General features: G+C 40.3%; 1 protein-coding gene across 1 annotated transcript in view; it reads right to left on the reverse strand.

Moving 5' to 3' along the window:
• itfg1 (integrin alpha FG-GAP repeat containing 1) overlaps positions 1–25,633 on the reverse strand; it is a 171,127-nt gene that overhangs the window by 129,020 nt on the left and 16,474 nt on the right. Inside the window, exon 7 of the mRNA XM_046032525.1 lies at positions 6,805–6,854. Coding sequence (XP_045888481.1) covers positions 6,805–6,854 — 50 coding nt within the window. The remainder of the gene's footprint in view (positions 1–6,804; positions 6,855–25,633) is intronic.

A 25,633-nucleotide genomic window follows, 5' to 3' on the forward strand; every position in this document is an offset into this window, starting at 1 on the left:
AATGGCTACAATAAACTAACATGGTGCAGAATTGAGGCAAATGCTTTATCTTTTTTGCTGAAGCATGCCTTGCCTATGACAGAAATATACTCATTGCCATTGGAAAAGGAAGTGCAGGGATTGGATTAAGTGCAGCAGACCCTGGGACAATCACTGCCCACGGCATCTTGACCACCCAGCCAGCCAAGGGAAGACAGAGCCAGGATAAGAGCTATGCTAAGCCAGGTTGGACTTATAGCTGCTCCACTACCATAGACTGTTTAAACGTAGGGACATAGCCACCATAACGTACCCCAATGGTTTGTTGACTCCTGTTTTGAAGCCTCAAGTTTGGCATTTTGGCCGTCGCCTTCATGGATTTTTGGAACCCAAAGTGAGCATATTTGAATGAGATGGTGGAGCTAGCTAGCTTGGTTAGTAAGGGGCATCCGTAATTAAAGTTCACTGTGATATTAAGTATGATGCTGATTTTGGCTATTGAAAAGAGGGTTAAAAGAAAATGTACTTACTGGAAAAAAATGAACAGCCGACTCTTTAGTGTGTCTTTTAGCACAATCGAGTGCTGACAGACATTTTAGGTGATTTACTTACATGAACTGAAAACACACTGAGAAAGGGTCAAAGTTCTTAGAGGAAATCACTGAGCACTCAAAAACAAGTTCATGGCTAGTTAAATGTACACAGTGCAGTGGATATGATCCGCTATCCTGACTGATAGGACACTTCGCCGTGGTACCGACTTAGTAGCCACACCCTAAAGCGTACCCTGCTTTATTGTCCAGTTTAGTCTAAATGGAACCATAATTTACAAAATGAACATGATGCTGTTTTTAAGAAGACTTGTGATTGAGACCATTTACGAAGGTAAGAAATCAAGTGAAAATTAAGGTCATTTTGTCATCGACTCCAATGCAAATGAAATTATTTTTGCAACAAGTGGAGCCGCCTCCTGCTGGCCATTAGAAAGAACGCAGGTTTAGGGCTTCACTTTTCAGACCCGGAGGTTGCTACTTGTCCACTGCACAGTTTACTCCTGGCTAATGTCTGGTAACAGAAAAGAGAAATGGACTAAATTGGACTCAACATTGTCCCGGATCAAGCGTACGCACTTGACGGTTGACCGTGTTCCATGCCGACAGAAGGCAATCAATCATACTTGGTGCTCAAACAAAGTCATGGCAGTGTTTTCCAATGTTATAATATTAAGATGCCTATCATATTATCAACATAATCTTGCTGCTGCCGTTTACATTTCCCCAGACTTACCAAGGCTATCAATTTATGAACAAAATATATGTTGTACTGGTGAGCAAGCTTCAACTTTTTTGAACTGTACACTATACAGCAATAGTATGCTACATCTCATACAGAGGAAAAGGGTGTATGAGGCACAAATCCCATGACAACTATCCTGATAAATTCAGAAAACAGCCACAATAAACTAGAATAAATCATCTTCAAGAAGAAATGTCTGAATTTCAATGCAAAAGCATGTTATTTTGTTGCCCTCTATGAGGTAAGTCCTATGTAAGCTAATGTAACCACTCTATTATGTGCATATTATCCTTTTAAGCCTGGAGGGAACATTTGTAATAGTTATGACAATGCCAAATTAGCATGAAATGAGCTATTTTGCAGGCAGCCATTTCATTGTTTTTTTTTACTTTGCAAAAATTGTATAAAAATACCCCAGCCCTACAATTAATTTTGTGTGTATGAGCAAAATGCTCATAGACTTTCAAATGTGCACTATATAATACTTCCATGTAAATTGACAACATGGACCTGTGTGTAAGACTTTGTGTACTTGCTTTAAAAATAAAATAATATAAATAAATATAATAATAATAAATATTCCTGTTTGTCGGTTTCTGTTATACAGTGCTAAACAGCATGCGGGTTGAGCTGACAATATACATTTATAACTGTATCAAAGAATGTAAAGAGAAAGGCTGAACATTGAAACGCTGATGTGTTTCTGTAGCACACGGCAGATATTTATATGTATGCATGTGTGACCAGAGGTGTGTAAAAGTGAGTCAATTATGAACTAAATTATTATATCAGCCTTGGCTTTACTTGCCGGCTTCACTCATCTCTGCAGCTTGTTGACCCCCACCCCCCGCTGTGACTGCCGTCTCTTGTGTAATCGCAGGAAAACAGAGGAACAGGGAGGGATGGAAGGAGACTTGGAAGGGGGGTGGAGAAAACAGGGAAAAGTAATTAAAACAGAGTGCTGAAGAAAGAGGAGTGTGTTGGTGTGTGACCGGTAGATGCAGCTGCATTGAACTGAAGAACGTGGCGGGATTAACAGGGGTCTAATGTGCTGAGGATGCTGGGAAATGGCAGAATCTTGTGTGTTTTTGTATGCATGCGCAAGTGTGTGTATGTGTGTGTGTGTGCGCGCGCATCCATGGCCGTGCATTTCATGTGCCTTTGGGTGAAAAGTATTTTGTATTTTATTCAAGTGTGTGTGGATGTGAGTACTTGGTTGTGGATTTCAGAATAGAGGAAGAGAAACAGTACAGAGAATTCGGCAAGATGAAAGGAAATGATTGGCCTTTTTCATGAGCTGAAGACGAGAATTAGATGGAGTGATACAGGTAAACTGCAGAGGACCAGATTTTTACTGACAAGGCTAAAACTCATGCTGTCTGTCACAGAGTGTGTGTGTTCATATTGTCACTATACACTCTGTTCCGACAGGATTTAAAAGATCCACTCCAGCAAACAATTAAGCCTTATCAATCAATTGGCACTTGGCACAGTGTACACAATTACAAGATACACTGAATGGGATTCTGACCCTCCTACAAAGAGAAGAACACATACGAGATTGAATGGTGAATAAATTAGGATGAATAATGACACAAAGAAAAACAAAAGATATGACTTTTTATTTTTACTGAGACAAAGCACCACTCCAACTGTCACCTACATACGGATTCCACATCTCTATTTTCCTTTATGGCAGACAAACAAAGGCTTGTGATCGAAACAATAAGAACTCCAAAATCTCAGACCTCTGCCAAGGCTGAACAATCCTCCCAATTTGTTATTTCAGTAATAGAACATGTTAAGATTTTTTTTGTTTGCATCAAGGTCCAAATCTGCATCAAATCACACGGCTAGAAAATCTTCAGATTTTTTCTTTCTAATTCAAGTAAGTACCGTGGTTCATGACAAAAAAGTGAAACACTATTAAACAAGACTAAGGGCGGGCTCACACCTAAAGGTCCGGTTCCTGAACCAAACTAGCTCAAGAATAATCCATTGTTTCAATTTTCCAACTGGCAAGGCTTGCGTTCACAAAGGCAAAAACTCAAAAAATGTCCAGAATGTATAAACACAAGCCACATGGTGGACATGTCATTTGATTATTGGTAACATAGTCAGCTGGGGAAAGATAACAAACCTCTCTGAATTTCTACCTGGATATCAGGTTCATGACGGTGGTACACATATCACATATCAGCAGACTTCAGAGGCTCACGCATATGAATGTCTTGTAGCAGGTAGCCTATTAAATAATTTAATAATGTAGGCATTTTGAGGAGGAAACTCTGCATCAGATTGTCTTATCTCAGATCATAACACGACTTGTTTATTATTACTAGCCTATTATAATCCATTACGTTTTTGTGTTAATAGTATTTTTCCTAGCTCTTTCATATTTGGATTGTCATTTTTCAATTCTACATACCTATACTGAAAATCAAGATCAAGCGAGCCTTCTGCTCTACAGGAGGTTTCGGTCCTCCCTGAGCTTGCCTTACTGTTTGAGACGTGTATTGTCCAAGTCAAACTCCCCACCTTCTGTTATTGACAGTTGCAGTAGTACTCTGCCTTTCTTTTTATTTCCTCATAATGTTTATTGTATGTACGGAACACAAAGGCAATTTGGCAAACAGTAAAAACCTACTTGGTAATAAAAAGTATTCTGACAAATATTACATATTATAGCTAACAACAATAATACATAAAATATTACAATAATAAAAAATGAGTACTATTTTAATAAATAACATAAATAGCTTCCCTGTGATTAGTTCCAATCATGTTCACTCCAGAACTGAACTACTCCAGAGATCACTTGACAGCGAGACCAGAGTACGGTTGTTTGGTCCCCACCGGAGTTCGAGTCCGGCGTTCACACCAGCCCAAACGAATTGCACCAAGGGTTAAACACTCTAGGGTTTGGTTCAACCAGACCAAACAAGGTTGGAGTGAACTAAGGGTCTACAGCCATGCTGGTGCCTCCTCTGAGGAACATGAATGTTTGTACAGAATTTCATGGCAAACAATCACATAGTTGTTAAAAGATTTCAGCTTGGACCAGCCTACTGACACACCGACATTGAACTGATTAGATGCTAGCCATGTTTTTAGCCATGCTAGCAGCATGCAGCTTTATCCCTCAGGCTATGGGTATAGCTTTCAGCAAAGGTTTTTGAAAAATCCTTCTAATACAGACAGGCAACAAATAAGGGTGAAAACATGTCCTGGCTGAGTTTGGAATTTCTTTTATAATTCCAAAAGATGAAATCATGTTTTCCTTTTTTTTCCATCCTCTCACCTGATCAACATTCCTATCACCTATCACCCAACCTACTGGCTTTTGGCCAAGGCAGTTTTAATGCTCTGTTTTACTCCTGCTTGGTATCGCTCTACCCTCACACACTTTCTTCTTACCTCTTCCCCTTCCTTACTCCTATTCACCCTCTCTGTGATTAGATAGACTACTGTTCGGCTTGTGCCTCGATCTACTGAATTTCAAATAGGCCCCTTCGACAAAACCCAGAGCCACAGTCTCCCCTCTCTGCTCTCCCAGCATATTAACTAGTCCTGCAGCAGTGCCAACAATCCTGCAGCCCCAAGCCCACCAAAGCTGTGTAGATCCGTCAGTTACATTAAGGAAATGAACAGTGTGACATATGGGTTGTCACTCTCTGCTCAGGTAAATATGTTTTTTGGTTGTACTTAACAGAGGCACAACCTTCCAATCAGTGGACATCCGGGCTTTAATTTATATATGGGACAAACACAATGTACTTATTGTGGACCACACTGTGGGTTAATGTCTAACAGTGGGTAAGACCAGGTGACTGTAAATCTAAACATACACTAACACCCATCTGTTAAATGGATCAAAACAGTCTAAATTTACCTCAGACATCAGGTGTTGGTCCACACATAGCCCAACTTAACACCCTTTCAGTTTATTTCCATCCATTCCACCAGTCAGTCCATTCATCACACACAGATACTCATACACACACAATCAGGCCTAGCCTATATCCCGCTGTTTCAATGTTTTCAGTGTATGTGTGTGCACACTGTCAGTGCACGTGCCCAATTTCAATATTTTCACCCTAAATGGCCTCTTTATAGTTAAAGTAAAGTAGGCTAGCTGTGAAAGAAGGTCAATCCCCATAAACCCCCATGTTAAAGTACCCAACATTACAGCAGACAAAAAAAAAATCTTTACAGCCTGGTACAAAAAAGGTTAAGGTCTCTATAGCTAATTTCCCCGTTCACGACAACTGTGTGTGGGATGATTTTTTATACAACTTACCAGTTTAAATTATATTAAGGCTTAAAGTTATGTATAATTGACACTTGACATTGACATTTGGAAAAATTAAATAAGCGATCTCAGAAAGGGGACAGAAAGGTTTGCATTATACATTTGAAGCTTGTGTTCAGGCTGTGAAACTGACGTGAAACAAATAAAGACAGAAGCTAAAGCCTAATGATCACAGAGTAAAAGTGAACCACCTGAGACAAACGACAATGTTATTAAGGATCAAGACTCTTCCTGTAAAGCTTGGTAGATTTCTCTTCACTATTACGATCAATAAAAAGCTATATAGGGCTACTATAACATTACATTCAGTGGGAAGTTAGGTACGGTTACCAAACTAACATTACATTAGGAACAATCCACAGCCTACATTTTTCTGGACTTGTTTTAGGTTTTGGAAAGGGAATTAATCGTACTTCTCCCTTCAACCTCTCAGGGTAGCGACTGTAACTATAACAAGTGCCCCAGGAACAGCATTTGACCATATCTTGGAAAAATACAGCAAAAAAAAGCTACTGTGGCCCTACTTAACTAGATCAGTGACAACCATCACTGACAGTTCACTACATGATATTTTTTATGTGTAATCCCACACACCTAAAAAACATAAACACACCTGCAAAAATGACAAACTGAGGAATATAGAAACATTTGCAAATACGGTACACATTTTATACCTTGCGCTAAAATGAATTCGGTTTATCGAGTATGAGTAGAAGATCAAAGAAATTCAGCAGTACATGTTTTGATAAACCATTACGCATTAAGGTCATGTAATATCTAATATTCGCTGATTCCTTAGATTTAATTTTTTTTTTTTTTGCTTTCCTGCGTTTATTTTACAAATGACCTTTCAGGGCTTTTGACCGTTTGACCAGAAAAATGTGCGGTACTGTAACTTGTTACGGCATTCGTAAAATCAAAGTTGCGTGTTGTATTTGCCCTTAAAGACTACATACCAGTCAATATGAAAATAATTGTTACCGTCATGTTTTGCAATATTAGAAACTTTACATAAGATTCCTGCAATGCTGATACAGCAATGTGAGATGTAATTACAAAAGAGAGCAATATGAGGAGCAGTCATAAAAATTATGTCTTAATTTGTACAAAATGTTTACCAGTTTACCACAGTGTTAATGCTTCCTACTGTATGGGTACAGAGGAGTGACAGGCAGTAAAGCTAGGACAGGAAAACAAGTCGTAAAAAGGTTTATTACCTTGCTGATCCAGGTCTCAAATGTAGGCCCTTCAGTTGTCAGCAACAAATCTGGAGGACAGAGAGACAGAAGGGAGGGTCACTAAGTGACTCCATAATCAAACATAGCGCAGGGACAACTGGTCTACAATGAAATAAATGCTATAGATTAGTGGGAATGACAGCAATGAAAATGTACACTGAGCTGTGAAACTTTGTACTTTTATGGACTTCATGATCATGAAAAAACAGATTACAGATTCATAAAAAGTCAGTAATTGCTTGGATTACTAATGTTGTTTAAAGAATAATAGTATTTATAAAGAAGTAATCTTTAACACAAATTATATCTGATGTTGATAAGAGCTTCTATATTCTTTACTACATACTGCAAAAAAAATGTTTTTGGTTTAACAGAGGCCTATCTATTATGTATAATGTACAGGGCTACTTGTTAATGTTAGGACTGTGTAAATTTACAGCTTACTGGTGAAAGAAATGTTCCGACTATCCTCTTTAATGTCGGCGCAAACAGGCAGCGACTGTTTAACCAATACCATAGGTGGGATTCCTAAAGCCATAAACATGATTTGGCTTCTTAACGCAGCAGCAGAAAACAGGTGAAGAGAAGGAAAAAGGATAGTGGGGGGGATCTCCCACTGAAAGCACCCCCTGGTAATGCCTGTAGCTCGCTCTATTGGAATCCTAAAACCTGGGCTTGTACTCCTATTCCTTGCTCTAGAAGCTTAGGCTGCATGCAGCACTTCCAATGCGGTTTCTGTGAGGGGACGTTTACTTTCATCGCTGCATTCTCTGGTCTGCGGTTCTGCCCCAGTAATTGGACATGAAATAAATATTGTCATTGATCTGCCTTAGGGCCCTGCTATTCTCCATGTGCTGCCGTGCTTTGCATGGGAAAATATAAATGATAATGGAATAGGGGAAGACTGAAAGGAAAACGGGGAGGACGAGATGCGTGTAATGATAGAGGCTACTGCGGATATCCTGTATCGTGTATATGCAGTACATGATATACATGTACTGCAGTGGCCACTGCAACCAGTAGCAAGTGTAAAATACCGCAGCATGACTCCTCACTAAAGTGAAAAAAATAATATATAATACATTAAAAAAAAACATTTGACTGAACTACTCTCTCTTTCATTGGCTACATGTCAAACACTATATTGACTGAAAAGCGTTCTTCTTTGAGCATACCAATCTGAACACCCCCCCCCCTTTTTACTCTTACTGATATGCTCTAAAATTTTATCCCAGGATTCCACTGCAGTCATCCCCAGAACAGAGGAAAAAGAAATCAGCAGAGTGAAAAAGCTTTCTCAAGTAGAGCTCTACTCTTCAGGAACATCCTACCACCATATGTACGGGAGGGACTGTAAGTTATCATTTTTGAATTTAGGTTTTAAAAAACATGCTTTCCATGCTCTCCCATGGTAAGTCCTCATGACAAACAGCACTGTGTGGATTTTGCAATAGTGAACTATAGTGAACTCATTAGAAAACATTGTGGGTTTTTGTGTAAACCCAACTACAGCTGTTTGTGTAAAAGAAGGTTGTAATTTTCTTAACTGCTAACAACTCCAATATATTACAGACTGCATGCGAAGTTGAGCCACTTTTAAGGTGCTTAAGGGAGTTCAACAGTTCAACTTCAACTTTTAAATTTTAAAACTTTGTGGACTTGCAGACATGTTGCCCACACAGACTCAAAACATTTTACAAATGCAAATAAGATAACAATTGCATGCATACATTATGCATATCTGTGCGCATGTACACACACAGACACACACTCTACAGGATATACTCAGTAACCCGGGCGAGCACATACACGATGTGCAAATTACTGTGTGTTTGCAGTCACACCGGGTGGTGTGTTGATGAGCTTGGTTAATCAGCCAATCAGGCCTCTTAGACAGAATCCAGCCGTGATTGGCTGATTAGGTGCGATGGCGGTGTGTCAGTGAGAGAGGCATGGGGTAGACAGAGGGGCACAGAGATGCATGAAGAGATCTTCAGCTCGTAAACACTTAACATTCTCGCTGTGGGGGCACTTCCTCTCTTTGCTCCTCATCTAACCACTAGCTTTTTTTTTAACCCAAGCCCACAACTGCCAAACTCTTCTCCACTCATTTCTTTCCTTCTTTCACTAAATGCCAGTCCAACTTGAAACTGCACTGTAGTTCCCTTTGCAGGTTTGATTCTCGCCACAGCCAAGGCAGTGAACTGAGGGTGTAAACAGAAGACTTGAAAGTGGAAAGCGCTCTTGAGCAGGACACAACTTTTCTCCTTGGACACTGCACCACAAATGACCCTGTTTTCTGATCTGTCCTGAGAAGGAATGCACTCTCAGCTGTGTGTCAAGAGGAATATGCCAATTCCCTTTGGTAAACTGAGCAATAAGGTACTTTTAATGTGATCCTTCTGACATTATCCTCTTCAGGATAATGTCCTTCTCTGCTCCCCTCTCACTTAGCACAGTCCCTGCTAGAAAGTACTCTACACAGTCTCATAAACAGCTGCTTGGTGGCAATATCAACCTAACTGCTGCCACCACCACTCACTTTAACACATTTTTACTGTTCCAGGGACTTTTACTGGGCCGCCAAGGGCCTTTTAGGGATTCACTGAAGTTAAAAGAGATATTATAAAGAGGAACAGAACAGAGCAGAAATGAATCAAACAGAACATAAACAGAGTGGATCCTAAGTGGATTTTAAGTGAAAGTCCTTTGTGTAATTAAGAAGTCAGTTTGTATTGCCCCGTTGTCCCCCAGTTTCATTTTTGCCACTTTTTTTGTTCTAACTTAGTGTGCTCGCCTCAGAAAAATCACACTATTACGCTCTTATATCTTTATTATTCTTTCTGGTTCTTTTGGAAATCATCAACAAAATACATAAGCATATACAAATCCACAACAATGTTTATACTTTTCTTCATGTGGGCTACTAGGGAGTACTACTGCATATGTGTACAATGTTGTATAAAGCTTTTGTGGCTCGAAAGGGAGGTGCATGAAGTTTGATAAATTCGCTTCAAGTGATGTCACATGACACGCATCACTGCATCTGCATGACAGACATTTCTAGAGCTTACTTGCCTATGACATTTTGTGACCACTACAATTTATTGAGAAGGAGCTCCAACTGCGCGTCAAACCCAGGTCACCCCTTCCCCCAAGCACAGAATCTGCTCCTACTTCATCCACACTGATTCCTTACCACTAAAACAAAGGACTTTTGTTGAAGAGGTGATTGTGAGGTCACACCGCTGACATCAAACAGGCACTGTGGCTGTCCCAGTATCATGACGAGTAATCCTGTTAGACCTGTATGAATGGAAGTGACCAACACGACCATCAAAGTCTGCTAATCCCTTCAAGCCAAGGCTCAGTAGAAAATGACGAGCAGGAGTAATGTTGTGAGCTGCGTAGGGTGGGCTTAAAACATAAGCCTCATGGACTTTATTATTCTTTCCAAAATATTCCTTTGATGTGATTTCACTTGCGTGATTTTGGGACTATGTCTACGCTGGCTTTAGTCAGAAATTTAGCAACCAGACTCTTGGCAGTTATAAAATGTCTGAAATAGTAGGCTAGTTTTAGCTTTACTTCTTTGACCGCTTCAGGTTTAATTTCAAATTGTAATAATTTGTTTTTACAGTAAAGCTTTTGAACTACTGCTTTGATTGTTGGAATCTTTTAATGTTTTTTTGTTATTGTGATGGTCAGAGGTAAGGGGATTTTAAAAAAAATTTTTTATAACGTTGCTGATATTGTCATCAGATTTTATCCCAAAGAGTCACATATTAAACTAAAAGCATATTTAACAATGTGTGTGAGCCTGGAAATACTCCACTGCTATAGGACTTAATCTCCAAGCTTGTCACACATTGAGTTTTATCACCTTTACAAAAAGTACACTACAGACATCAAAACCTAAAACGCTGCAGTGACACCGCCAATCTGGCCCTCTGCACACTGAGAGCATACACACATTCAAAGCATACGCTAATAGAGCTGTCATACTCCAACACTCGGGAAAGATGCATACATAATTGAGGTATATAAATGTGTTTGTGTGTAGGAGGATGAGATTGCATAACAGCAACGGGGTTTCAGAACTCTAAGTGGTATGTCATGTCGCCGAATAATTAAAGACATGCTAACCGTGAAGGTTGGAGCAATGGCTACGCAGGCATCAAAAAACACACGGCAGAGGGAGAGAGAAAGAGAGAGACTGACACCAGGTGCTAAGGCCATCCACTTTTCAAGGTGCATCTGAATACAAAAAGCAAGCTTACAAAACAAATCACTACAAGGCAGAAGCATGCTAATCCTATAATTGCATGAGAGGAAATCTATAATCATTTGATTATTTCTTCAGAGTTCCTCCATTCTCAAATACTCTCGGATTTTTCTGTCTCTTCGCTACAAATGACACTTCAGAAGGCACACTGTCACACCCACATGGACGAGTACATGATGAGCAGGCTGCATAAACACACGTACACCCGCCCCCACACTGCATGGCTGATTTAGGCACATTATTTAAATATCTGTGTGTGTGTGTGCGCGCATCTGCGTGTGATTTTCTTTGTCATCAGGGTTGTGATCCAGCCAATCATCTACAATCAGCCAGTCCTTTCACACTAACAGAATAATTGCGTGTGTCTGTTGTTAATAACAGGGTGCTAAAAACAATAACTGCCACAGCTCAAGTATGTTAAAACAAACAGCACAACAAGGTAAACTGTGGCAGAGAGCAGCATGCTGCAGAACTGGGGAGGTACTGTCTGTCTTCTTGCTGTTTCTGCTGGGACAAATAGCAGCATGCTGCACAAAGGTTTGATTCGCTCTATGCTGTTTCAATCAGGACACAGGTGAGCTTGATATGAACTGGTAAAGGGCAGGTGTTTGCTGTCTTTTGGACGCATGTTGGCACCAAAATATGCAATATGCCTCATGTGGGTTAAAACATCTGCAACCACGTGGGCGTTAGCGTCCTGGGCGGTTTTTCAGTTTGAGACAGAGACAGTGTTTCTTTCTCTTGTAATTATTGTTCATTTAAACATTTACATCTGTAGCCTGTTGTACAAGCTTAACCTATACTATATTGCCAAAAGTTTTAGGACACCCCTCTGAATCATTGAATTCAGGTGTTCCAATCACTTCCATATCCAGATGTGTAAAAAGAAATGGGTCACTCACAGGAGCTACAACAAGTCCATTCGTTATATTTCCTAACAACTAAACATTCCACAGTCAACTAATAGTGGTGTTATAACAAAGTGGAAGTGGTAGACCACATAAAATCACAGGGTGGGGTCAGCGCATGCTGAGGCGCACAGTACGTAGAATTCACCAACTTTCTATAGAGTCAATAGCTACAGACCTCCCAACTTTGTGTGACCTTCGGATTAGCCCAAGAACAGTGCGTACAGAGCTGAGAATGGGTTTCCATGGCCGAGCAGCTGCATCCAAGCCTTACATCACCAGGTGAAATGCAAAGCGCCAGATTCAGTGGTGTAAAGCACGCTGCCACTGGACACTAGAGCAGTGGAGACGTATTCTCCGGAGTGACGAATCATGCTTCTCTGTCTGTCTTTGGCGGTTGCCAGGAGAACGGTACTTGCCTGACTGCATTGTGCCAAGTGTAAACTTTGGTAGAGGGGGGGATTATGTTATGGGGCATAGCCCTTTAAAGAGAGAGTCGCGTCATCTCCGTTCACTCAAATGGTTTTTCACAGCAATGGCGGATCATGGAGCGTCTGAATAGTTCCCGGAAGTAAGCATCAAACGCTAGCAGCGCAGCGGAGCTACAATAGAAAAATGCTATCTGGGATGCACGTTTGAAAGGTAAGACGTGTAAAAAGTGAGATTATATATTATTAGCACAACCATATGAACATGTGCATTAAAGCATGTTAATTGATTTCCCCCACGAAATTAGAAGATTTAGGGACTGTATCGGTTAACAAATTAGCAAACAAATTATGATACTGGCAATGGATAAAGTTAGAAGCACACAATATAAACAGAGCCAGCCTATTAATTTATTTTAAAATCTGAATTTTGGGGGGGAGGGGCGGTATTTAATTGTATTTAAATACATTAGTGGTGCACGTATGAATAAAAGATTTCAAAATGTTATTTTTTTTGGGGGGGGGGGTTACCCCTAACACTAAAAGTGGTATACTGGCATATTATAAAAACAATCTCCATAGTAAACATTAATTATATTACAGCAGTAGACTCTGCGAGGTGGAGGAGCAGTGATGCTAAAGAGTACTGAGTGGACCATGGTGACAGAAAACAACACGATTGTAAATGCCTATTATAATATACCATTTATAAGAAATCATTCCTAAAATTATTTTTTACCCCCTTCTTTCAGTGTCTGCATCCCTTCTTAGCTTATGAGCTATTTTCTACACAACAATTCAGGTTTATCTAGACACAATAATACATCATAGGGGCTGAATGAACCATTGGTGAACACTCAATTCTTACTGGATATGTTTATTCTAATTACATAATTCAAAGTTCCTGTGTGTGAGAACTGTTTGAAAAAATAAAAACATTCACTAACTAACAAACTATCTAGTAACTGATGCCTACATCAGCAGCAAAAGCTGTTTGTTGTTAGCCTCTGTAGTGATTGTAAGGTTGCTCCTGTTGACCTGAGTCAATAATTTCATGTCAGCTGGGAAACCATACATTCATACTCCTCTGACCAAACTGCAGCAGCTACTCCACTATCGCTGTAGACTATTGTAAGATAGTACAGGCACAAACCACTTAACATGCTGTTTTCTGAGTTTATTGGAGATTTATTAAATTAATACATGACAATCATTGATAGTCACCTGTCTGTTATATCTGAAGTCATAAAGATTACATTAATCATTAAGATCAATTAACCCAGGTACCACTAAAAGGAATGTTCGAAAGGTAAATCTGATCTGATCTTTACACGTTTTCAAGATGAACACACTGTCAACAAGGTATGTGATTGTAGCTGTTATTGACAAAAATATATGTCCTCCTTTTTAAAAAATAATAATGTAACTACATACACGTGTCAGTGTGCTGTACAAATATTGTAAATCAACGCATTTATTGTAGAAATGGCTAAAAATCAGCTAAAATTTGCCGTTTTGTCGTTTCTCTCGCTCATTTTCAATTGCCTGCCTAAGACTTCCGGGAACTATCTGCGGTCTCCATGAACCACGTGACGGTCAAGCATTTTGGACCTCTGCTGACGCAAGTCTCTCTTTATAGGGCTCTGGTTGTGTTTCAGGGGTTGGGCTTGGTCCCTTAGTTCCAGTGAAAGTCAGCACTGCACTACATGTAAGTATGGTCATAAACCACACTTATCTGCTACAGTCAATGCACTCACAGGTAGTTGTTCATGTTACAAACAACCAATCGCTGCCATTAGCAAGTGAAAGTAGCACAAAATCACACTAATTCTCATCTAATGCAAGTAATGGTGACAGTACGGCATAATACTGGGTGCATATCATCAAGTGATGTTGTCTATCACAGTCTACGTCCTCTCTACCAGCATCATCTTGAATTCTCTTTTCAGATGCATAGGGATAAATAAAAATTTTCTGAGGGATTGTAATGTAAAACAAACCATCAGACCAACATTTTGCTGCAACCCATTTCATAAGATTGTTGGGAGATAATTTCGATGACACGATAGAGGGGGAGAGCATGGAGGAAATAAAGGGGAAATTAAACTTGAAGGGTGCTCTCCATCAGTCTCAAGTCATCTCACCTCATGAGACTGGAGTCAGTTCTATGGTCTCTGTATCCATTCAAGAAGAAAATGAGAATTCCTGAAGAAAGGTTTATTGCACTTTTTAACAAAACTTTTTTGAAGCAGAGTGATTGGGATCTTCAAACTGGAATGTAAGATGGACTTGCAATAGATCAGTCTCGTACAACTGGCACTTCCTAATTAAAAAAGTGAAATAAAGTGAGTTAATCCAAGTTGATCCTCAGGTTTATACTGTTTTTCTGGAGAGGATAGGAGAGGAGAGAAGAGAAGCAGAGCGTGGGGAGATGAGCGGTCCTTGAGTTATTCATAGCCTCTCCATCAGATTTGTTAAGGGGATTGGAAGCAATTTAAAGGCCTCCGCTGACTGTTTGACTCAAGCAGCATTATGTCTCTCTATTCCATTATGTTGAGCCGCTGTGTGGGGATAAAGACCAGGCTTCCTATTAGACCCTGTATAAACAGATAGGGCGATGCTAGGCGGGTGCTAAGTCTCGGCAGAGAAGGAGAACTCTGACATTGAGGAGAATAGACAGCAGCAGGCGGGAGCCTATACCATCTCCTTGCTTTGTCTCCCTATCACCTTCCCTCTATCTGTTTCTCTCTGCACACACATAGCTCCTTATCTGCTATACTCTGTAGCCCAGAACAATAGCATCATTGCTGTGGATCAAGAGGTGTTATGACTCTGAAGAACAGTGAACTGAGAATAGTCACAGGTCTGTAACTCAAACAAATGAATGGGCACATTAAAGGCACAATTTGTGATCCAAATGTAAACAAATGGGGCAGCCACACCACCAAAATTCTAAAATCGCTGGAGTGGAACCTTTCAGATACACTAATACTAGGCATCCAAGATGGCAGCTTGTTCGTACCTGTGTCTCTCGTGTCTGTCGACTTTTAAAAGTGTGAATGACATATTGAGTGACTGACAACTTCACAAGCCACCCTGGTTGTGTGGGTATTTTTAGATTGTTACACTGTTCTCCCAAACGTGATTTTATCGCTTTTATGCCGGCTTGTCCGCTGTTGAAATCCGAATAGTTGGAGTTTTCCTGTAGCTGCGGGTGAATCCTTGGTTGGCTTGTGAGTGGATAATTTTGGACGGTTTGCTTGGCGGGAGGTTGCCTGGGGGCATCTACTTCTCCAGATGACTGTTTTCGCCCATCGCAGGTCTCCAGTAGAGTGGTCATTCATCAGGGCCCATTCACCGGCTTCCCCGTGGGAGGGTGTCCCGTCTCTGTGCTAGTTTGCACAACCCCGGAGAACTCTTCCTGTTTACACTGTGACGTCATTCATCGCCCCGGCTGGATCTGAGAGGGAGAATCTGGCTTGGATTGATTCCATCAATAAATTGGAGTAATATTCTACGTTTTTCCTTGGTTCTGCTAGCAGCAAAGACTCAACATGGTGCTTTTATCATTAGTCCTCATTTTATCTTAGACTATTACCAGAGAGGTGATCCACAGAAATGGTGAACATGATGAGCTTTACCCACATTCCCAGAAATATCTGGGCACCATAAGGGATTTTGGCCCTATGGACATCAAAATCAGCTTGAATCCATAGACTACTGGTGACTACAGAACTTTATATTTATCTGATCTTTTTAAGTTACTTGGTCTACGTGATTGGTTTCAATGTTTTTCTTCTTATCTTCCTTCTAGACCAGAGTACTGTTTTTATAGAAAAGTACAACTGTCAAGATACAATACTAAAAGAAAATGTATAGTTGCTCTCCTTCTTATACTCTCTGGTAGTGTTCATCCTAACCCTGGTCCAGTGCTTAATAATTTTAATACTCCTGACGAATTCAAAACTAGAGCTGGACTAGGTTTTATTCATATTAATGCCGAAGTCTACTCCCCAAACCCGATTTTATACAAACTTGGGCCCACTCAACAGATACTGATAATCTTATAATCTCAGAAACATGGCTTAGTACATCTATTTTAGATAAGGATATAGCAATCAAAGGTTACAATGTCTACCGTTGTGACCGCCCCAGGAAGGGTGGTGGTACTGCCATTTATAAAAAAAAAATAAATAAATCGCTTTCCTTGTAACATTGTGTATTCAGTATCCATTAGTAAGCAGCTAGAGCTTTTAGCCTTGAAGATAGAGCTCGCATTGGGGCAAACAATGCGGTCATAGGTTGCTATAGACCACCCTCAGCAAGTACTGAGTCTCTTTGCTCTTTAAATCATCATCTATCGAACACTGAGTTTGGAGAGGTACTTTTAGCCGGGGATTTTAACTTGGAATCGCTGTCCTCCATTTCAGATAGTTTTAAATCTGTCTGTGACTCTTTTAATCTTACCCAGTTGATTGATAGTACAACTCGCCCAAACGGAAATCACTTTGGGTGGACACTGTAAATATTTTGCACTGTTTAATCCAGTAGGTGGCAGTAATGCCAACCGCTATAAAATGACAAAGACGAATCAGGCCCCGATCAGACAGAAAGCGCTTTGCAGGTTCGAAAACGCGAGGCGCACAGCAATGCCTTTTTTGGTTGAATTTAGAAAAGAGCAAAGCGCTGCGGTTTTTTAATGTTGCTAGGGATCCACTGAATCAGCTGACAAACAGAGAGCGCCTGCTCTGGCATTGTTTTGAGCGTGTGAGGTGTACAAACACGAAGGAGACAGGGAAAGGGAGATCCCAAATGCCCTGAAAAGTCCTCTTTACTTGATTTGTTTTTAACTAATGCTCCACACAAGTTCTCAGATATAGGTGTGTTTGCTAATGACCTGAATGATCACTGCAACAGTTAGGAATGCTAAAATCCCGAAACAGAGGCTTTGGATTATTTTTAAAAGGGATATGAAGAGTTTCTGTGAACAAGCCTTTTCACAGCACCTGTTTCATTTTGATTGGAACAAAATCTTTCTTATAGATGAAGTAGAATTGGCCTGGAACTACTTTTATGATGGTTTTCTTAGGATCATAGATAAGCATACCCCTATTCGCAAATTCAGAGTTAAAGGCTGGAACAATCCCTGGTTTTCTCCTGAAATTTCCTGCCTTGTCAAGAATAGGGATGCTGCCTGGTCAAGGGCCAGGAAATCAAAGACTCTGACCCATGCTTACCTCCTGACAAACTATTTGATATTTCTCCTCTATCAGTTTCTAAAGTCAATAGAGCTCTTCAGGAATTAGACACAAAAAATTCTGCTGGTCCTGATTAACTCCCTTCTTTCTAATGTTAACAGCTGACTTAATTGCAGAGCCTCTATCTTATATCTTTAATTTAACATTTATTGAAAATGATATCCCCAAAGCATGGAAATCAGCCCAAGTTACACCCCTACTAAAAGGGGGAGCTCCTATTTTAAACAACTATAGGCCTATTTTAGCCAAGCTCCTTGAATGCTCGGTTGGTGAGCAGCTAAGAGAATTTTTAAATTCAAATGATATCTTACCCCCCTTTCAATCTGGTTTTAGGAAACAACACAGCACTATATCTGCAGCATTGAAAGTGATAAATGATATTGTTGGGGCACTGGATAACAAGAAAATATGCGCTGCACTATTGATAGATCTTTCAAAAGCTTTTGATACAGTTGATCACTGCATTCTTGCAAATAGACTGAGCATTGGCCTGTCCAAGCATTCAGTAGATTGGTTTGCAAATTATCTGTCAGGTAGAACCCAAAGTGTGCAGATGACTGGCTCTTTCTCTTCCTTTTTGCCCATTTCCAAGGGGGTTCCCTCAAGTACTTGGGCCCATATTGTTTTCAATTTATGTAAACAATCTTTGTGATAATCTATCGAATGCTATATATCATTTTTATGCTGATGACACTTATTTACTGTACTGCATCATCTATTGCACAAGCCCTTGATCTTTTGCCGTCTGCTTTCAATATTGTTCAGACCCGTTTAAAACAGCTTAAGTTGGTCTTAAATGCAGAAAAGTGCAAAGTAATGGTATTCAAGAACTCAAGACAACTTCCAGTTACTTAAAAAAGCATCTCAACTTTAGAAGGAAATGAAATTGAGTTAGTTAACAGCTATAAATATTTAGGTATAATCATTGATTGTAAACGGTGTTTCAGAACTCATATTAGCAACCTGGTTTCTAAGCTCAAGATAAAGCTTGGCTTTCTCTACAGATCAAAATCATGCTTATCCATTCGCGGTAGAAAATACACGGTGACGGCCACCTTTCTTCCTATATTAGATTATGGTGATCTGATATATATGAATGCTTCTGCCCAATGCCTACAGAAATTGGATGTTGTGTATCATTGTGTATTGCGTTTTTTCACTGGCTGTAATTGTAGGACACATCATTGTACCCTTTACTATAAAGCTAAATGGCCCTCTCTCTATGCAAGAAGGTACACTCATTGGCTGTTTTTTATCTATAAGGCACTTCTTGGACTAGCTCCTACCTATTATAGAGTATTATTGAGTTTTTTAACAAGTGCTCAAGGCCATTATGGATTACGTTTAAAGGACGTCCTACACTTGGTCACCCGTGTCTGAACAGAATTAGGTAAAAAAACCTTCATGTTTGCTGCACCTTCTGCTTGGAACCTTCTTCAGAACTTGTTCAAACTGACTGCCTTTATTTCTTATAGACAGTTTGTTTCAACTCTGAAGGATATGGAGCAGGTGAACATTGGTTAGTGTTGCTGTCTATAAAGTTGTATTCTGCCTTATTCAACACAGGGGCTTGTGTTATATATGTATGTGTACTTAATGTCTTTTATATGTTGGAAACTTGTCCTTTATGTTGTTTTGTGCTGCGTCTTGGCTAGGTCTCTCTTGCAAAAGAAATTTTAATCTCAATGAGACTCACCTGGTTAATAACGGTTAAATAAAAAGTAAAATAAAATAGTTGAAGTTCTCAACAGAAATGCCAAAATACATGAGCAATAAGCTGAAAGACGTCATATTATGCTTTTTGGCTTTTCCCTCTGAGTTATATATCTTTTTTGTGCATGTAAGGTTTGCAAAGTGAAAAAGCCCAAAGTCCACCTCAAAGGGAGTTGCCATCTCCCACAGAAAACACTGCTCTGAACTGCATGAAAACAGCTCGTTTGTAGTCCAGGCATTTCCCTTTGATCCCTGTGACGACACAGCAAAATGCACGTCTTAATGCTCGCCAAGCAGCTAGTTCGACATGCCCTCAAAAACATCGGTGGAAAAACACAGTGACAAGACGTCAACCTGCTGCCTCTCCTCTCCCTTCCAAACACTAGCTACCCTCCAGGCAGTCAATGGACATAAAGTTGTTATTGTGATGTAGAGCTCAGTTAAAACTTTATGGATGAAAGAGACATTTGTTACAACATATACAGCTGAACCAAAGCCGTGTTTACCGGCTTCTCACGACCCGCCCTAATCTGCTTCTGATTGGCTAGTATTCCTTAACTAGGAACTGCGTATGTGTAACTCCCAACAAAGATCCTGTAGAGGCACGATGTATACCTTATACCAAGTGTTCAACACACAGGGTGAAAAGAGGAGTTGCAGCGATTTGCAGAATGACAAAAAATATTTATATTTATATATATATATAGAAACTTTTGCTAGGTTTCCCCCTCCCATCCAGACTAAAACGGGGTCTATTTCATGTAGCTAGCTTATTTAAAAACAAAATAATATTCTTTGTGGTTAATCAACGGTGATAAAATATCCACAAGTCCCGCGAGGTGCTGACAACTTGGCACAACACTGGTGAAGCTGGGGCTCCGTCTCTTCAGCAAGTGTTCTTCTTCTGCCACTACATACACGCTGCGCCTACACATGTGCACTGACGAACCAGGGTTAGGATTACAATTTTGAATTTATTCACGCACTGTAAAAACATTTATTGAAAGTTTTTTTCTTTTAGCATGATTATTTACGGCATAAAACATTGACATGTGTATTGTAATAGGCTGTATATTAACTTATTGGGAAAAAACTGGCAGTTCTATATAAAATCAGACGTTGAGCACCCCCACATCGCCAAAATGACATGATCCTTATTTCGCTGCAAAGCTTCGAGTGTGAGATTGACAGTCAAATTCGGCTCCGCCCATCGAAGCATCGAATCTTCAACTATTCGGGGTCAGATCGTATTTGTTATGAAACAGTTAAAAAACCGTAAGAGTGCGGATGTAGCCTTACATTACCCCACTCCTCTCTCTACTCCTCTCATGTCAACCCTGCAGTTTTCCCCGGGAGTCTCCTGTATTGTTCCATTCTTACCTGGTATCCTCCCGTTTAAATGTTTCCCCATAAATCCTCCATCTTTTTAACCTTCATAAAATCAAATAAAAACTTGCTAGCCGTATTTAAGGTGTTTGCTTCTCTCTCCTCTGTTAAAGCCGGTGGCAGTAGGCCTATGTAAAAGATGTAGACTGTGCTTGCACGAGGATTTAACAAATGAAAACCTCCCACTGGCTTCTCACTGACCCGCCCTACTCTGCTTCTGATTGGCTAGTACTAGGGACTGCACATGTGCAACTCCCAACACAGATCATGTAGCTAAAACAAAGCACACACGGTGAAAAGAGGAGCTGCAGCAATATGTAGTATGATAAAAATATGGTGTTTTTTGAAAATTAACCCATGTAAACTTGTTCTGGTACAACCCCTAAATAAGATTTTGAACCTGAAAATGAGCATAATACCACACCTTTAAATAAAGAATCTTTACTAAAACTGGACCTGGGCTCCAGACTGCAACCATTTTTGGAAACAGCCCTAATAGATTATAGACTAAGGTGCAACATTGCGACTCTGCCCTCGTTTTGTTGTTAAATTTTTCAAAATCAAGACAAGACCGAGTACAAATGCGGTACTACAACACTACTGGCTACCACTTGCCAGTTATTCATTCTCTATTTCAGAGCTGTTCATATTGTATATACTGTATACCAAATCCACCTGCACATAATACTTATTTATTCCAGCATTCTTTGCACTCATCACACTGTGCAAATGCATGCTTGTATGTGTATGTGCACCTGTATATCACATCCACCTCCAACATGCACATAATAATAACAATAATGGCAATAATAATTTTCTCCTGCATCCTTTGCATTCTGATCATCGCACTACTGCACTATTGTCTCAATCTGTCTGTTTTGTTCATAGTGTGTATGTATGTGTTCTCTATACTGTAGCCTGTGTTTGATTATTATTGTCTATTTGTATAAGCACATCGTGAGCATTGTACAATCCAGAGTCAAATTCCTCGCATATGTACGTACCTGTTTTGTACGTACGCACCGTTTATAAATGAGACCCCTGGTCTCCACAGTATCCTGTTATTCTCCTCCATACAGAAACCAATTATTACAGAACAATAATGCTGAAAACCCAAATTGGCTAAAAGAGGAGAACTGCGAGGGAGGGAGGGAGGAAAGGGAAGAGAGGGAAAGTTGGTGTGTAGAGTTGTAGCTAATTACTCTGTTCACACCAGTCCCCTGTTACTCTCATGCCTGCCACTACAGTATAAATGTGCAATTACACACACACACACACACACACACACACTACACCATACTAACCCCCCCCCCACACACACACACACATCCTTGCCATGTGCCCTTTGCCTTCAGCATTGTGGCAACTGCGAGCCTCCTCTGTGTTCACTAAAATGAGCAGTCATTTTATTCTGGCAGCCTGTGCTTGCAAGCTTCCAATTAGCAGCTTATTAAAAGCACTGTTGTGCTTTTATGGTGCTGTCAAGGCTAGGTTAGGCCTCCATACTGACACACAAGAAAAAGTCAGGTCATGGAGTCATCCAAGGCGCCTATATCAGGGCTCTACAGTGCGACCATTTCACTCACATATGCCCCTAAAAATAGATACGTGCGAAGAGGAAAAACTATTAAATTATAATTAAGACTACAACCTACCGTGATACTCCCACCCCAAAGCTAATCCTTTAAAATGTACTCGGACTGGGCGTGTCGCTCTGTGGCCCACTTGAGCAGCTTATTATACAAAAAACAGTGATAGAGATGCATTGTCAGCTGAAGTGGTGAGACAACAGGCAATAGGGATAAGATAAAGAAGGTTTGGGTTTGGCTATATTGGTCATTTAGCTATATGAATCATGTTTGTTGAAACATGTTAAACTTTTCATAAAGTTGATGTGCTCATCAATGTCACTTTTTGTCAACCAAGTGCAAAAAAACAAAACAAAACAAAATAAATCGGATTTGGGTAACATTGGCCTGCAGTCTGAACGTAGCCAAAGTGACCCAAATCTGATATTTTTCCCCATATGTCACGAACATCTGATCATTTTATGACAGTGTGAACAGACCAAGTCAAATGGAATTGGATCATTTCCAGTTCGGAAATGGGCCACTTCCATATGTGGTCCAAATCAGATACAGATCAGATCTTTCTAAATGTGACCTCAGTCTGGACATTCAGGTCGGAATTGATGCAACTTTGACGTCACTGTAGAGCAGCTGTTGTCACAGTTCTGCTGTAGACGAAGCAGCAGTGAACAGAAAAGCTTCACAAAAGCCATTATTATACATGTGGCTCTCTTCCTCCTCTACCTCACTATCATCTGCTGACAAATTCCCTTTCTTACACCCGAAATCCACCAGACTGCGAGCTCTTTTCTGAGTTACCTGCATGCTATCTGTCCGAATGGACACAGTGGGGAGAGAGAGGGAGGGAGTGGGGCAGTTGCGTTGTACAGCGCCAGAAACCGTAATGACACGTCATAATTCGGGAGAAATACAAACAGTTCACACTGGAGTATGATATGGGCCACATTTAAACAATAATTTGAACTGTCAAACAAAAAAAAAAATCGGATATGGGAAAATAAATCGGAATTGAGCATTAAGACCTGCAGTCTGAACTTAGCCTTAGTGTTCCCATAAGAAACGTCTTAGAAGACGGAGAAACGAGGTGTACTGGTGAGATCCAAAGCCTACCTAATGTCCAATGTTGCTTCGAACTGCAACTTTTCGAGTTCAACCATCCTTTTCTTGTGTTGTGCGCGGCTGTATATTGCCCTCCAAAGTTCAACAAGGATTTTATAACTGACTTTGCAGAGTTTCTGGCAGTATCTATGTTAAAATATGATCGTCTCCTTATTGTTGGTGATTTTAATATTCATGTATGCTGTGAAAACAATCCTTTAGCCAAAGATTTTATGAATCTTACTGACTCATTCAATCTTAACCAATCATAACACATAAAAAAAAGTCACACATCGGACCTTGTACTGTCGCGCGGTCTCTGTGTCCATATCAAGGAAATCTGTAACACCGGTATATCCGATCACCTGTCTGTTCTGTTCTCTGCTACCATGCCCTGCTCCAGGATCACAGCTTGTCATCCTACTCGTCGTCAGCGTGCGATCAACCCTCTCAATGGTCTCAGTGCTGAGGAGCTCATTTCCTCCTTTGGCTCCACCTGCACTGATATCCTGGACTCTGTTGCTCCTTTTAGAATTAAACTCCCAAAGCCATCCTCAGAACCATGGCTAAATAACCCAACCCGCTCTCTTAGGCGTACTTGTAGATAAGCTGAAAGGAAATGGAAAGAAGATCAGCTCCAGGTCTTACATCTTACATTATGCGAAGATTTTAAAACATTTTTCTTGGAAAGATTTGTGTGCTTAGATCTTTACCAACCTCCTCTGCCATAGACCCTTCAGTTCCTCCTACATACTCAGCTGTCTTTAAGCAGTTTGAGCCTGTATCACTCTGCTCACTATCTAAGATAGTTCAGAGTCTGCAGCGTACAAATTGTCCCTCAGATATCCTTCCCTCTTGTCTTTTCAATGACGTTTTTAATACTGTTGGGTCCAGCATTCGTATTTTAATAAATACATGTCTTAGCACAGGGTGTGTCCCAGCTGCTTTTAAACATGCTGTAGTGCAGCCTCTTATCAAAAAATCTAATCTGGATCCTGATGTTCTCTCTAACGTCAGGCCTATTTCCAAACTACCCTTTCCCTCAAAAGTGTTATAAAATAGTCCTGAACAAACTACAAACATTCCTCGACAACCATGGCATCCAAGAGAAGTTTCAGTCTGGCTTTAAACCACGTCATAGTACAGAAACAACGCTTTTAAGGGTTTTTAATGATCTCCTTTTAACAGTGGATTTAGGTCACTCTACTGTTCTGGTGCTTCTAGACCTGACTGCCGCCTTTGACACTGTGAATCGCACAATCGTTTTATCTCGCCTTCAACACTGTGTAGGTATCAAAGGTACTGTCTTGAAATGGTTTCAGTCATACCTGACTGATAGGAGCTTCTCTGTTCATTTAGCTGAACACTCTTCGTCAGCTGCGACTCAAGGCTCTATTCTGGGCCCCATCCTCTTTTCACTGTATATGTTGCCACTGGGTTCCATTTTCCAGAAACATAACATCTCATCTCACTGTTTTGATGATGATGTCCAAATTTACTTGCCTATGAAATCCATAACTAAAGATTCTGTGCCGCCATTGTTAGACTGCTTAAAACAGGTAAAAACCTGGATGGAGTTAAACTTCCTCACTCTGAATGAAGATAAAACACAGATCATAACATATGGACGTTTAGACATACTGGGTGACCCTCTTGGCACTTTGGGCCCCTTTGTCTCCCAAAATCGATCCTCTATTAAAAATCTTGGTGTTATTTTTGACACGACATTAACTTTCAATAAGCAAATCAATGAAGTCATCAAGACCAACTTCTTCCAGTTAAGACTTCTAGCTAAAATAAAAGGCCTATCTTCCTCCAAAAGACCTTGAAAAAGTCATCCATGGCTCAGCTGGATTATTATCATTATACATGGGCCTAAATCAGAAATCTTTAAAATTGCCTCCAGTTAGTCCAAAACTTAGCTGCTCGCCTTTTAACTAAAACAAAAAGAAGGGAACACATTACGCCCGTCTTGGCCACCCTCCACTGGCTACCTGTCCGTTATAGGATAGATTTTAAGATTTTATTGCTTGTTTTTAAGGCCCTAAATGGTTTGGTGCCACCTTATCCGGCTGATCTCTTACGCCACCATTCTCCAGTTAGAACACTGGGGTCAACAAATCAGCTGCTCTTGGATGTCCCC

The sequence above is a fragment of the Micropterus dolomieu genome, linkage group LG20 (genome assembly GCF_021292245.1).
Source record: "Micropterus dolomieu isolate WLL.071019.BEF.003 ecotype Adirondacks linkage group LG20, ASM2129224v1, whole genome shotgun sequence".
Lineage (NCBI taxonomy): Eukaryota > Metazoa > Chordata > Actinopteri > Centrarchiformes > Centrarchidae > Micropterus > Micropterus dolomieu.